Below are 15181 nucleotides of genomic sequence, written 5' to 3'. Positions count from 1 at the left end.
TTTATGGCTCTCTCTCGATGTCTGCTTGCTCTATACATCAATCCCACACGATATTGGACTAAAAGCCATCGAGTATTTTCTTTCTCAAGGCCCCCAGATCAATTTCAGACAGGCAGAATTGATTATAGCCTCCACAAAATTCTGCCTTAACCACAATTATTTTTCTTTCGATAACCAATATTACTTACAAACCCAAGGCACATCCATGGGTGCCAACTTTGCCCCCAGCTATGCCAACCTGACCATGGGCTTCTGGGAGCAACACTCAATCTGGAACAACAACCCCTACTCTGAACACATTGTATTTTTCGGCAGATACATAGATGACATAATTATCATGTGGGATGGTACACGATCCCGAGTTGATTGATTGATGATTTTGTGGCCTGCTGCAACACCAACGACTTAGGCCTATCATTTACTTCAGTCTGCGACCCGAACATCCTTGCCTTCCTGGACCTTGAACTAAGCCACTTGGATGAACACATCCATGCCAAAAACTATACGAAACCCACTGCGGGCAACTCCTACCTCCATTTCCACAGCTGTCACCACCCTAGATGGATTTCCAACATACCAAAGAGCCAATTCTTTGAAACATAACTGTACTCGGATCGAAGACTACATGGAACAAAGCTGTCTATTCAAGAAAAAGTTCTCTGAAAAAGGCTACCCAGCCCCCCTAGCTGATGAAGCCTACAACCACTTCCTGAGCGAAGCACCGACACCCAACAACCAACAACCCATCCTGTTATCCCAAGCACCCAGATTTATCACCCAATTCCACACCCAACATAGGAAAATGGAACATATCCTCCAGAAACACTGGGGCATACTATTAGAAGACCCTCATCTCAAAAATAGTCTCGATGAAAAGCCAAAAATCACATACAGAAGAGCACAAAGCCTAAAAGGAAAGATAGCTCCCAGCAAACTAAAAACCCGTAGACCCCAACCAACTGTCACACCCACTTTCCTTGACGTCAAAGGCATGTACCAATGCCGCAAGCTCAAATGCCTAACCTGCAAATTTGTCCAGCATAAACAGAAATACTTTACCACAAAAGGTAAAACATATCAACTTGGTCATTTTTTCAACTATTCCAATGAATTTGTAGTATACTGCCTCTCGTACCCATGCAATCTACTTTATGTAGGCCGCACCACCAGGACATTACATAAGAGATTTGGAGAACACAGACGCTCTATTGAAGATAACAAGAACCTCATGATCCCAAGACACTTCTCAGAAGTTCACCAAGGCTCCACCAATGGCCTACGAGTCTGGATCATAGAGGCCATCCCAAGCAACCTCCCTCGAGCTGAACGCATCAAACGCCTATGTGAGAGGGAGACTTTTTGAATATATACTTTGGTCATTTTTTCAACTGTTTTGCCAATTAAGTGCATAAAATGTCACTTAATTCAAGTTTATGCAACTGAGCATGTGACATGGCACTAGGGTTGCCAACTTTTCTGCACGCCAAACCCAAACACTTTATCCGCTCATAGACAAAAAAGTTTTTTAAGGAGGAACGCTATGGACACTATGGACTCTGATGTAAGGGGTTTTCTGTTCACCAAACCTCCTACTTACATCAGTGTTCCCAGCATACCCCCTTTAATTAGGGTTCCCAAAGCACCCCTTACATCAGAGTCCACAGGACACCCCTTACCTCTGAATCCTCCTTCCCTTAGTGTACTCACTTGCTTGGAGGCAGGAGAGAGAAGGGAGGGAGGGGGGAAGACTTCAGTCACAGACAGTGGATAGTGAGCTCACTCACCCGAGGATGGAGGCTCAGGCATTGACACCTGACAGCCACAATGTATCTGCGGGTTGCTAAGCTTTAAACTTCCTGTCCACACATCCCTTTCCTGAGGCACAGAACACACTGGATTGGAGTGTAGGTTGGTAGACAGAGAGGTATGGGCAGGAGAAGGAGCAGATTGAGCCCTCTCTTCTCTCCTGCCCATGTATGGGGGGTGGGGCCTGCGTGCACATCTATGTACTTGGAGGTTGGGGTACTTGGTAGAGTCCATTCTGAATATTGTGTCAGTGTTTCAGGTGGTCTAAAACCTGGACACATGATTCAAAACCCAGACTGTCTTGGTGGCAACCCTAGATGGCACGCAGATCCATGCACTGCGCTGTATAAAATGCAGCCATGCTGCATGTTTTAAGTAGTTAATGGCAGTTCGTGGCACCTCAGCTATACATTATGGTATGAACATGGAACATAGAAAATAACTGTTGCCTTGAACCTATGTTGATTTATGCAGCACAACGTAGCTCAACTGGTACATGAATTAAACAGGAATTGGGGATGCTGTAAAGATTACAATGTGCTTTACTTGTAGCTGCTTCAGATACTACAAACATCTCACGTAAGTTCTGTGCTGCCCTTCCCTGCATAATAAAGCTTCTGAAAGAGTGGATCATTTTACAACAGCATATTGAGCTTTAAAGTGACCCTGGTAATATGGGGTTCAAATTAAATTAAATAAAACCTTAACTTTTTTATGACCTTTGTTTTTAAATGTCACCATGTTGCTGATCCCCAAATTCGGCCAAAATCAGACACTTAAAGTCATGTAGGAATACATACTCCCCTACCACATGTTGTGGCTCCCCCTGCTGGCTTCTACATCAACAAAGAATATACAGCTACTGAAAGAAACCATAGTGTATGGCAAGGTAACAAATATTCAACACACCTGCAGTGTCAGGTACCTGCAGCAATCAGGGAACAGCAGCGTGGAATAGTTTTAACACATGAGCTGTCATAAAGGGAAGTATACAGCTTCTTGATGTACATGTGGGCTTTGGTTTATTTCCAACAAAGAGTTACATTACGTGGTCTATTAATAAAAAATAAAAAAGATGCTAGCCATTTATACAGTGAATCTGGAGTCATATCTTTCTGTGTGAATGTTAATGTTGTTTACGCTATATTCTCTTCTGAACGGATGTTTTTTTCTATGTTCAGTGGTAAAATATTGCATTATGGCCACCAGATGCAGCTGATGAGCATTGGAATACATACCTATGTAACAAGAGGTACAATGTAACATTTTTTTTTTTTTAACACCAGAGGGAATTAGCAAATATATGTAACCAAAGACCATTTGTGCAGAAGAGAAAATAGTCTAAACAACATTTATTTTTCCTAATTCATACAGAACAAGCTAAGCAATTTTTTTTTAGACAATAGCAGAGTGTAATTTATGTGTATCCATCTCTTTACTACAGGATTCTCTCCCGGACTGTGTTCCTAAAAATGGCCACCTAGAAGGGTATTCATGAGAAGGGGGGAGGGGGTAGGATAGTCAAATAAAGCAGCTATTATTTATGTAGTACACTCTAGGGTGTGCTAGATGTAAGGTAGGTTTGTCAGTGTAGGTTTGTTAGCGTAGGAAAATTAACTTTGGCTCAGGGCTAAGCCTGAGCTGTGAATCTTGGTCAGGGTTCAGTGAGTCAGGGCTGAGTGACTCATCCTGACAGCGCCTCTGGTGCCTCCCCTTGGTCTAGAAGGTTGTAGAAACTTCTAGAGCTAGTGGGTGGAGGTTAGGAGGAGCTGTTTGGAATATTTATTAGGGCCTCAGCCAATCCCCAGTAAAGAGCTGGCAGGGGGCAAGGTTCACCTCATAAATAGGCATGAGCCATGCCAGCAGGGCAGTCGGGTGAAATATGCAAATATAGTGCTGTGGAGGCTGTCGGTGGCCCTCAAGGGTGCCCCCTAGTCTGGGGGGTGACCTTGGGCCAGGGCTCGGGTGCTGGAAGGATCCTTCCATAACACATGGAATAAGCCCTTCCTGGAGGCACAGGAGCAAGTGTGAGGACAGTGTGAGTAGAGCAGCACTACTGGAGACTTATGGGGGGTGAGACTGCCACATGTAGCCAGTTCTCCCTGAAGACCTCGTTGTGCCAAGGCTTCATCCCTTCACTGGGAGATCTCCTGCAGAGTCAGCTGGGTGGGCTGGAGACAGAGTCAGTCTGGAGGATTGCTGTGTGAAGTTAGCCTGGAGGGCAAGTGAAAGAAGCAGCTTCAGCTAAGTGGGTTGGCAGTGCCTGAAGAGGTGGTGCTTGGACCAGTAGCCACAGGAGGGAGATTGCAGGCTGATCATTGTATTCTGCTACACAACAAGGGCTTCAAATGTTCCTGCCTACAAAGGGCTATTGCTACATCTGTCTGTGCCTGTCAGATCCATTTGAGTGATTCAGCTGGAGTCTGCAAGCAAGTAAAGTGCAGGAGGAGTGTCAAGGAGGCTGTATATAGACTGTGTATAGCAAGATGTCCCTAAAGATGTTGCTAAAGTGTTGTTGCTGAAGTCAAATGGTTATTCCATAATTTCCCATCCCCATTATTGAGTTATTAACCCTCAATAAACAACAAAAACAAAGTCATAGACTGTTTTCTCTCTCTAGAGTGCCTGTGAAGATTTGCAGTGCCTGGCTGTGCAGGGTGGGTGATCCCAGTTTACTTGTGGCTCCTTAAGGGGTGCGCTACATTCAAAAAGCCCAAGCCATGTTACTTATTACTGTGATTAAATCTAATGGCCATAAAATTCCATAGCCTATGAAATAGATACTTCTTGCCCATCAATTGTAATCACAGCAGGAAAGGAAAATAAGAATTCATCAGACACTCAAAATAGTAGCTGATGTATTTTACTGCATAAGAATAACCTAAATATGATGACATTGTTTTATTATGTTCCATGGTGTTGCCATTAAACAGGTATTGTTTGTACACCTAGAGTATTTGTCACAAAATCCCATTGACCTCCTTCCCTCTCTAATAAAAACATAGATCCCCCTGTCATATGATGATAAATTTACACACCTCCAGGCAATAGAATTTCTATGAAAAAAAAGCAATCCCACATAAAATGACTCTGTCAGTACAGGGTCACTTGTAGCCAAAACCATCATTACCAAAAGATAAAGGAATATACTTATCAGTGGTCTGTGTCTTGAAACAAAACAACTTTGTTGCTCCCTTGCCACAGCAAGTATTCAACTGGTTGGAGGGGTCAAAGAATTGTTTTCCCTACATCCAATGGTTCCTCATACTGGTTCCTATATCCAGTAGTGATGTATGAGCTAGCAGGACAAAACACAGCATGCATCAGGAAAATATGTATTTCACACACCCCAAAGATTTGGAATACATTCAATGGCTGAGGAAAAGCAAAACAGAAGCATTTCAAGATACAGAGCTCCAGAAAGGTACAGTAAATGCATTCCTTTTTTTAGCAAGTATGGTTTTGGCTACGTTCTCTTTAAGGATAACAAAGCAACCACCAGCAACCTTCTAGGTGATTTACTAAGTTCTTTCTGCTACAAATGCTAATGGTTTTAAGACTTGATTCATGTACATATCCTACAGTTATTACATCCGACTGCTGAGACTAGCTTGCCTACTTATTATGCCCCGTACACACGGTCGGATTTTCCGATGGAAAATGTCCGATCGGAGCGTGTTGTCGGAAATTCCGACCGTGTGTGGGCTCCATCGGACATTTTCCATCTTATTTTCCGACACACAAAGTTGGACAGCAGGAGATAAAATTTTCCGACAACAAAATCCGTTGTCGGAAATTCCGATCGTGTGTACACAAATCCGACGGACAAAGTGCCACGCATGCTCAGAAAAGAGATGAAAGCTATTGGCCACTGCCCCATTTATAGTCCCGACGTACGTGTTTTACGTCACCGCGTTCAGAAAGATCGGATTTTCCGACAACTTTGTGTGACCGTGTGTATGCAAGACAAGTCTGAGCCAACATCCGTCGGAAAAAATCCTAGGATTTTGTTGTCGGAATGTCCGAACAAAGTCCGACCGTGTGTACGCCCTATTAGTCTGCTGTAGTCTAGTCAAGAGCTACAGATTCATAGTTTACTAAATGTATTACTGAAATGCTTTTATATTAATTAAGAAAAAGTTGTGTGTGACCTCTATCAGTCAACTCCTTTCACAAAGCAAGTGAAGGAAACAGCTCTAGTAGTAGGGCTGAGGGTCTGAAAAATACTCATAGCATAAGTTTAAAAATATTTTATTCAGAAAAGTTTGATATGTAGGAAATACTGTAGCTTTGCAAAAGCTATTTACTAAGTTTAGAAAAGCAAAGCAGACAGCAAAAGCTTTAATGTCATGATAAGGGAGGTACATAAATTGGAAGGGTAAATTAGCAAGCATGTTTTATTTTTTTTTTTATTTTTTTTTTAGCATCAACGATCTCATGAAGATTCCACTGCCCTAAAATATAGCTTCTATGAAGTGATAACAGCAGAACATACAGCTTCCTTGGAGTTACAAGCCCTACAGAAAAGATGCCTTGTCCCTGGCTGGTACGCAATACATTTAGAACGATGGTTAACATACTTCCCACCCTCACAGGTAATATAACAGGGTGAAGTTATTATTGTACATCTGTTCTAAAGCTTAATACATATATGTAGCTTGGTCAAAGGTATTTGCAAACATTAGAAAGCTTTAACAACATAACTAATTTAAACAGCTTACACTGTGATAAAATGAGATGAGGCATGTAGAACTTTTAAAACAGTGTTCAGTGCAATTCAAAAACAGTACTATACAAAAATGGTGATAATGAACAAATACAATTTTGGTGCAAATGTGCTACATGTCTAGAGGTCCTGTTTCTATCTTAACAGAAACCCTTCTACTTCATAGGCAATTAAAAGTTCCTATCACTCCTCTCAGAACTCACAATCCAAATCTATGACTCTATTCTGCCACAAGACTTGTACCCCAAGCTCTCAAAGCCCACACACAAGTCCTCATGTAATGAAGGGATATCCCCACTTCTCGAAGTGGAGGGAGATTTGTTGGCCTTTGTGGCCACCTGGTTCCAGGACATTTGGATGCCTGGGCCAAAGCATGGTCTCCAGGGGTTATAAGATAAAATTTTAATCCCAGTCTCTGGCTTCATGTTCAATCACCCATCTATTCTGCAAAGACTAGTGGACCTTGCCACTGTCATGCCTTAGCCCCTCAGTCAGGGGGTCATAGCCATAATTTAGGAAGGGCAAAGGGTTTTTATTCAAACCTGTTTACTGTTTCCGAAGGGTCAAGGGGGCATTCACTCCATACTGGATCTAAAGGCTTCCAACACCCTTCTTTGGATTCAAACATTCTGCGGGGAATCTACTTCCCTACACTTTCTGGCCTCTGTGGACTCAAGGATGCCTACCTTCAAGTTTCTGTCTTTCTGACACTTTATTGTTTCCTGTGCTTTGCTGTCGGCACACAACATAACAAGGTCATTGTCTTTTGTACTGTCCACTGCACCTTAGGTATTCACAAGGTTGTTGGCCAAAGTGCTTGTTTTACTTTGCTCTCATGGTATTACCATTTTGGGATATTTGGAAAACTCTTACTGAAGGAACAGTGAGCGCAGGCCCCATCAGCCAATGTCCTACAGGGGTTTTAATGGATCCTGAAAAGGGATGAGCTTCGAGTTCGAGTCAAACTCATGTTCGACTCGAACATCGGCTGTTCGCAAGTTCGCCGAACAGCGAACAATTTGGGGTGTTCGCGGCAAATTCGAATGCCACGGAACACCCTTTAAAAGTCTATGGGAGAAATCAAAAGTGCTAATTTTAAAGGCTTATATGCATGGTATTGTCATAAAAGGTGTTTGGGGACCTGGGTCCTGCCCCAGGGGATATGTATCAATGCAAAAAAAGTTTTAAAAACGGCAGTTTTTTCGGGAGCAGTGATTTTAATAATGCTTAAAGTGAAACAATAAAAGTGTAATATCCCTTTAAATTTCGTAGTTGGGGGGTGTCTATAGTATGCCTGTAAAGGGGCGCATGTTTCCCGTGTTTAGAACAGTCTGACAGCAAAATGATATTTCAAAGGAAAAAAAGTCATTTAAAACTACTTGCGGCTATTAATGCATTGCTGGTCCAACAATACACATAGAAGTTCATTGATAAAAACGGCATGGGAATTCCCCACAGGGGAACCCCGAACCCAAATTAAAAAAAAAAATGACGTGGGGGGGTCCCCCTAAATTCCATACCAGGCCTTTCAGGTCTGGTATGGATATTAAGGGGAACCCCCGGCCAAAATTTTTAAAAAAACGGCGTGGGGTCCCCCCAAAAATCCATACCAGACCCTTATCTGAGCAAGCAACCTGGCAGGCCGCAGGAAAAGAGGGGGGATGAGAGAGCACCCCCACTGAACCGTACCAGGCCACATGCCCTCAACATTGGGAGGGTGCGTTGGGGTAGCCCCCCAAAACACCTTGTCCCCATGTTGATGAGGACAAGGGTCTCATCCCCACAACCTTGGCCGGTGGTTGTGGGGGTCTGCGGGCGGGGGGCTTATCGGAATCTGGAAGCCCTCTTTAACAAGGGGACCCCCAGATCCCGGTCCTCCCCCCTGTGTGAAATGGTAAGGGGGTACAAAAGTACCCCTACCATTTCACTAAAAAACTGTCAAAAATGTTATAAATGACAAGAGACAGTTTTTGACAATTCCTTTATTTAAATGCTTCTTCTTTCTTCTTTCTTCTATCCTCCTTCATCTTCTTCTTCTGGTTCTTCTGGTTCTTCCTCCGGTGTTCTCGTCCAGCATCTCCTCCGCGGCGTCATCTTCCCTTCTTCTTCCCTGTGGCATTCCCTGTGACGCCACAGGGAAGTCCCGTCAAGTCACCGTGCGTCAGAGGGGGCGGGGTCACCAGGTGGCCCTGCCCCCGTTATTTAAGAACTGTCAGAAGAGGAGAAGCGTCACACAGCGGGAGCCTCCCTCCATGCCAGCATGGATGTGGAGCGGCCCGAAAAGAAGATGAAGAGAAGAAGATGAAGAGAAGAAGATGAAGAGAAGAGCGGGAGCCTCCCTCCATGCCATGAATGCGGAGCGGCCCGAGGAGAAGAAGGGAAGAAGACGCCACGGAGGAGATGCTGGACGAGAACACCGGAGGAAGAACCAGAAGAGCCAGAAGAAGAAGAAGATGAAGGAAGATAGAAGAAAGAAGAAGCATTTAAATAAAGGAATTGTCAAAAACTGTCTCGTCATTTTTAACATTTTTGACAGTTTTTTAGTGAAATGGTAGGGGTACTTTTGTACCCCCTTACCATTTCACACAGGGCCGGGATCTGGGGGTCCCCTTGTTAAAGGGGGCTTCCAGATTCCAATAACCCCCCCGCCTGCAGACCCCCACAACCACCGGCCAGGGTTGTGGGGATGAGGCCCTTGTCCTCATCAACATGGGGACAAGGTGTTTTGGGGGGCTACCCCAAAGCACCCTCCCAATGTTGAGGGCATGTGGCCTGGTACGGTTCAGGAGGGGGGGCGCTCTCTCGTCCCCCCCTCTTTTCCTGCGGCCTGCCAGGTTGCATGCTCGGATAAAGGTCTGGTATGGAATTTAGGGGGACCCCCCACGTCATTTTTTTTTTTTAATTTTGGCCGGGGTTCCCCTTAATATCCATACCAGACCTGAAGGGCCTGGTATGGAATTTAGGGGGACCCTCCACGTCATTTTTTTTTTTTAATTTTGGTACGGGGTTCCCCTGTGGGGAATTCCCATGCCGTTTTTATCAATGAACTTCTATGTGTATTGTCGGACCGGCAATGCATTAATAGCCACGAGTAGTTTTAAATGACTTTTTTTCCTTTGAAATGTCATTTTGCTGTCAGACTGTTCTAAACACGGGAAACATGCGCCCCTTTACAGGCATACTATAGACACCCCCCAGGTACGAAACTTAAAGGGATATTACACTTTTATTGTTTCACTTTAAGCATTATTAAAATCACTGCTCACGAAAAAACTGACGTTTTTAAAACTTTTTTTGCATTGATCCATGTACCCTGGGGCAGGACCCAGGTCCCCAAACACTTTTTATGACAATACCCCCGAGTATGAAAGGGGTTAAAGTCGTTTAGGACATTTCATATCCAAACACAAAGGCAGCTACCGAACACTCCAATCAGCCGAACAAGGAACCCATACAAATAATCCACCCCAAAAACGAGGCACGGCTCCATCTTCAGGTTTCAAACAGGAATGAATCTTTATTCAAAAAACACATGTTATACAGGTCCCACTTCAAAACATTTCCCCCCCACCCTTGGAAAACAGGGCGGGTTAAACTGTCCAATAACAATGGACACACAGGTCAGGTATGCTTAACTTTTCATCAGTAAACAGTCTTAACAGGGGGGCTGCTGGAGGAATCCCTCCTCCCTATTTCCTCTCAGCAATACACATCCTGTGATCCAAGGCAGACAAACACAATAGAACATTGGAATACAGCCCCACCTCAAACCAGCACAGAAAACAGCACACACCACATACACACACATACACAGCATTGAGTCTCTGACCAGCACAGATCACAGTGGGGTTCCCATTCACCCCGTGCCTCTATTAGTGACTCCCGTCACATGGCTCCCTCCTTGTGGAACACTCCGGCAGACCAGGCTTGATCCTTCTCGGGTCAACTTGGGGATGTCCGGAACTAGGAGGCCGGAGTGACGTCGGTTTGCCGGGACAAACCATCAGCATTGCCATTTTGCTTACCGGGTCGGTAGCTGATGGTGAAATTGTAAGGTTGCAGGGCTAAGCTCCACCGCAGCAACCTGCCATTGTCTCCTGAGACCTGGTTAAGCCAGACCAATGGGTTGTGATCAGTGACTAATGAAAATTCCTGTCCGTACAAATAAGGGTTCAACTTTTTAAGGGCCCAAACCAGGGCCAAGCACTCTTTCTCCACTGCTGCATAGCTCACTTCCCGGGGTAATAGTTTTCTGCTCAGGTATGCGACAGGGTGTTCTCTTCCATCCTCCCCGATTTGGCTCAGCACAGCCCCCAGTCCAAACATGGAAGCATCTGTGTGGACAAGGAAACGTTTGTTAGGTACTGGGGCAGCCAAGACAGGGGCATTTACAAGTGCTTGCTTGAGGGCTAGAAACGCGGCTTCACAAGCTGGAGACCACAGGACCTGCCTAGGTAAATTCTTTTTCGTCAGGCAATGGCACTGTAATCAGGGACAAAACGCCGGTAGTACCTGGCAGTCCCCAAGAAGGCTAATACCTGGGTCTTAGTACGGGGTGTGGGCCAGTTAGCTACTGCCTCTACCTTGGCTGGCTCTGGTCTCTGGTTCCCACACTCTACTCGGTGTCCCAGGTACTGCACCTCCGCCATACCTAGATGGCACTTGTCTGGTTTCAACGTCAGGCCTGCGGCCCGAATCTTGTCCAGAACCACCCCTACGTGAACCAGGTGCTCCTCCCAAGACCCACTGTAGATCGCAATGTCATCCAGGTATGCACATGCAAAATCCTGAAAGCCATCGAGTAGCCGATCCACCATACATTGGAAGGTAGCCGGGGCATTTTTCATCCCGAATGGCATGACCTTAGACTGGTACAGGCCAAACGGGGTAACAAATGCCGACTTGGGGATAGCATCCTCGGCCAGGGGAATCTGCCAATAGCCCTTACACAGGTCTATTGTAGTTAAATAACGTCCCCTGGCTATACGATCTAGCAGTTCGTCTATCCTGGGCATTGGGTAGGCATCAGTGGTGGTCTTCTCATTGAGTCGCCTGTAGTCCACGCAGAACTGGGTAGTTCCGTCTTTCTTAGGCACCAGGACTACAGGTGAGGCCCAAGGGCTGTCAGAGGGCTCAATGACTCCTAACTGAATCATCTCCTGTATCTCCTTCCGCATTCCTTCTCAGACTGCTTCAGGGATACGGTAGGGGGGCTGACGAAGGGGTGCTTGTCCAGGGGTCTCTACCTTATGCACAGCCAGGGTCGTGTAGCCCGGTTTTTGGGAGAAAGTCACCTGTTTCTCCCACAGAAGCAGCTTAGCCTGTTCCTTCTTTGTGGGGCTTAACTGGTCCCCTAGCTGTACGAGGCTAATGAGGTCAGTCTGGGGGTCTCTCTAGTAAGTCAGGGAGGGGTAAACTTTCAGAGTCATCCGCAGCAGGGGCACATACTGCAGCCACATCCTCCTGCCGTTCCTGATACTCCTTCAGCATGTTCACATGAAAGGTTCGATGGATTTTTTCATCTGCACAGCTGGCAATAACATAGGTAGTATCACATACCTGGGCTACTACTTTATATGGGCCCTGCCAAGATGCCTGTATCTTGTCGGTCTTCACAGGCTTGAGCACTAAGACCTTCTGCCCAACCTGGAAGATACGCTGTCAGGCCCCCTGATCGTACCATCTCTTCTGTCTCCCCTGGGCCGCCTGGAGATTCTCCCTTACCATCAGAGACAGTTGCGCCATGCGGTCCCTGAGTTAAAGAACATAGGGCACTATGGGGGTCCCCTCCCGCTCTGTCTCTCCCTCCCAGTGTCCTCTAATGAGATCGAGGGGTCCGCGGACCCTTCTCCCATAGAGTAACTAGAAGGGAGAGAACCCAGTAGATTCCTGGGGTACCTCTCTGTACGCAAATAACAGGTGAGGCAGGAATTTCTCCCAGTCTCTGCAAGCGTCCGAAAAGGTCCTCAGCATTTGCTTGAGGGTCCCGTTAAAGCGCTCGCAGAGACCATTAGTCTGGGGATGGTAGGGTGAGCTCAGCAAGGGCTTAATATTGCATACCTTCCATAACTGCTGGGTGAGCACAGCGGTAAACTGGGTTCCCTGGTCAGAGAGAATCTCCTTAGGGAAACCCACTCTAGTAAATATTTTAACCAGGGCATCAGCTACTGTCTCTGCTTCAATGTTGGACATAGCTACTGCCTCTGGGTAACGGGTGGCGTAGTCCACCCCGGTGAGAATATACTTCTTCCCGGATGGACTAGGCCTGGCCAAGGGACCCACAATGTCAACGGCTATGCGGTAAAAGGGCTCCCCAATAATAGGCATGGACATAAGTTAGGCCTTAGGGTGGTCCCCCCGCTTACCTACCCGTTGACATGTGTCACGCGTTTTGCAGTACTGTCGCACATCCTGGTTAAAATTGGGCCAGAAGAAATTCTGTGTAATTCTATGGGCTGTGCGGCGAGACCCTAGATGTCCTGCTAGTGGTACATCATGCCCAATTCGCAGAATCTCCAGCTGGTATTTCTTAGGTACCACCAGCTGTCGTTTCTGCGAAGGGACTTTATTTCCCGGGGATGGCTTAGGGATCCTATACAGTCTATCCCCCACCCATTCATAAAGCTCCCCATCTATTCCCTTTTCCTGAGTATCTGCCTTAACCCTATACTTGTGTAAGGTCGGGTCCTCCCGGGTTTCCCTCCCGAATGCTTCTGGGGTATCCCAACCTAGGGGAGCCTGATCTAAGGTACATGTCGGGGAAGATTGTCTTACCTGGGTCTCAGCAGCAAGCGGGCCGGTTCCAACAGTACGGGTCTGGGCACGGGTAGTCACTGGGTTGGCTTCAGCAGGGCCCATCGGGGCGTAAGCAGAAACGAGGGGGGCCAAATCATTCCCCAGTAGTACATCCGCTGGTAAATCCCTTATCACCCCCACATTCACATGTCCCGAACCAACCCCCCAGTCCAGGTGAACACGGGCAACGGGTAGCCGGAAAATAGTGCCTCCTGCTACCCTTACAGCTACAGTGTCCCCGGTGTGTTGGCTCTCTGGGATGAGGTTCTTCCGTATTAGGGTCATGGTGGTGCCAGTGTCATGTAGGCCATTAGCTATCTTTCCATTAACCCGGACGGTCTGCCTGTGTTGCTGCCTGTTGTCCTGGTTAGCTGCTTCTACTGAATCAGCCTCGTGCAGGACGCCCCAATGTTCTTCCTCCTCAACGCAGTGAGCCGCAGGCATGGATGTGCGGGGATTCCCCCCTGCTGGCTTTCTCCACGACTGGGACTGCCTGGCTGGATTCAACGGACAGTCTGGCTTTTTGTGCCCTAGCTGTTTACACCCGAAACACCTGAGGGGTTGTGAGTAGTCCTGGGAGTTGAACCTGGGCTGCTGAGAATAAGTGGCCGCTGGAGGTGGTGCTGTAGGGTGGTACGACTGTGGTTAGTAGGCGCCAGCTGGAGGGGGTGCCGCTGATCGATAATCCCCCCGAGCTGTTGTCTTGACCACAGGGTTATCCAGTTTGCGGGCGTCTGTGTATTTGTCCGCCAGGCGAGCTGCTTCAGACAAGGTGAAAGGTTTTCTGTCCCGGACCCACTCTCTGACTTCTGGGGACAGCTTGTCAAAGAAGTGCTCCAGCAGGAACAGCTGCAGCACCTCTTCCCCGGACACTGCTTGGCATCCAGTGACCCAGTGGGATGCCGTGCAGTCTATGATCTCCGCTGTAGGGTTAGGGCCATAATGTGCCAGTCTTATGTTAACAGCCCGATCAAAACTTGCCTCTTTGGGTGTCCTGTCTGTTATGCTGGGTCTTTCGGCTATGTTGGTTCTTTCGGCTCTATCCATTTCGACTAGATCTGTGATAATGTCCCCCTTCTTACGGTTGTTGGCTGGTCTGCCCCGGTTCTCCAGTAAGTCCTTGAGGGTAGAGCGCTTTAGCCGTTCATACTGTGCTTCCATTGTCCTGTGTCCTCTTGTAGCTATCCTTCTGGGCTGTGAGAATGATCCCGCTGCTAGCCACCAGTGTAACGACACCCCGAGTATGAAAGGGGTTAAAGTCGTTTAGGACATTTCATACCCAAACACAAAGGCAGCTACCGAACACTCCAATCAGCCGAACAAGGAACCCATACAAATAATCCACCCCGAAAACGAGGCACGGCTCCGTCTTCAGGTTTCAAACAGGAATGAATCTTTATTCAAAAAACACATGTTATACAGGTCCCACTTCAAAACATTTCCCCCCCACCCTTGGAAAACAGGGTGGGTTAAACTGTCCAATAACAATGGACACACAGGTCAGGTGTGCTTAACTTCTCATCAGTAAACAGTCTTAACAGGGGGGCTGCTGGAGGAATCCCCCCTCCCTCTTTCCTCACAGCAATACACATCCTGTGATCTAAGGCAGACAAACACAATAGAACATTGGAATACAGCCCCACCCCAAACCAGCACAGCAAACAGCACACACCACATACACACACACATACACAGCATTGAGTCTCTGACCAGCACAGATCACAGTGGGGTTCCCATTCACCCCGTGCCTCTATTAGTGACTCCCGTCACACCATGCATATAAGCCTTTAAAATTAGCACTTTTGATTATTCATGTTCGTGTCCCATAGACTTTAACGGTGTTGGCGTGTTCGA

At 46.7% G+C, this 15181-nt stretch overlaps 1 protein-coding gene across 2 annotated transcripts in view; it reads left to right on the top strand.

The window, feature by feature from the left end:
* Window positions 1-15181, top strand: part of LOC141111122 (bifunctional heparan sulfate N-deacetylase/N-sulfotransferase 4-like) — a 761202-nt gene that overhangs the window by 693591 nt on the left and 52430 nt on the right. For both annotated transcript variants that reach the window (XR_012236388.1, XM_073603162.1), the window contains exon 11: window positions 6231-6401. Coding sequence is in view for 1 of the 2 variants with exons in the window: in XM_073603162.1 (XP_073459263.1) it covers window positions 6231-6401 (171 nt within the window). In the remaining variant the exon portion in view is untranslated. The remainder of the gene's footprint in view (window positions 1-6230; window positions 6402-15181) is intronic.

This window comes from Aquarana catesbeiana, linkage group LG01 (genome assembly GCF_042186555.1).
Source record: "Aquarana catesbeiana isolate 2022-GZ linkage group LG01, ASM4218655v1, whole genome shotgun sequence".
Lineage (NCBI taxonomy): Eukaryota > Metazoa > Chordata > Amphibia > Anura > Ranidae > Aquarana > Aquarana catesbeiana.
The sequence above is the reverse complement of the archived record's forward strand: the minus strand, read 5'-3'. Positions and strand labels throughout refer to the sequence as shown.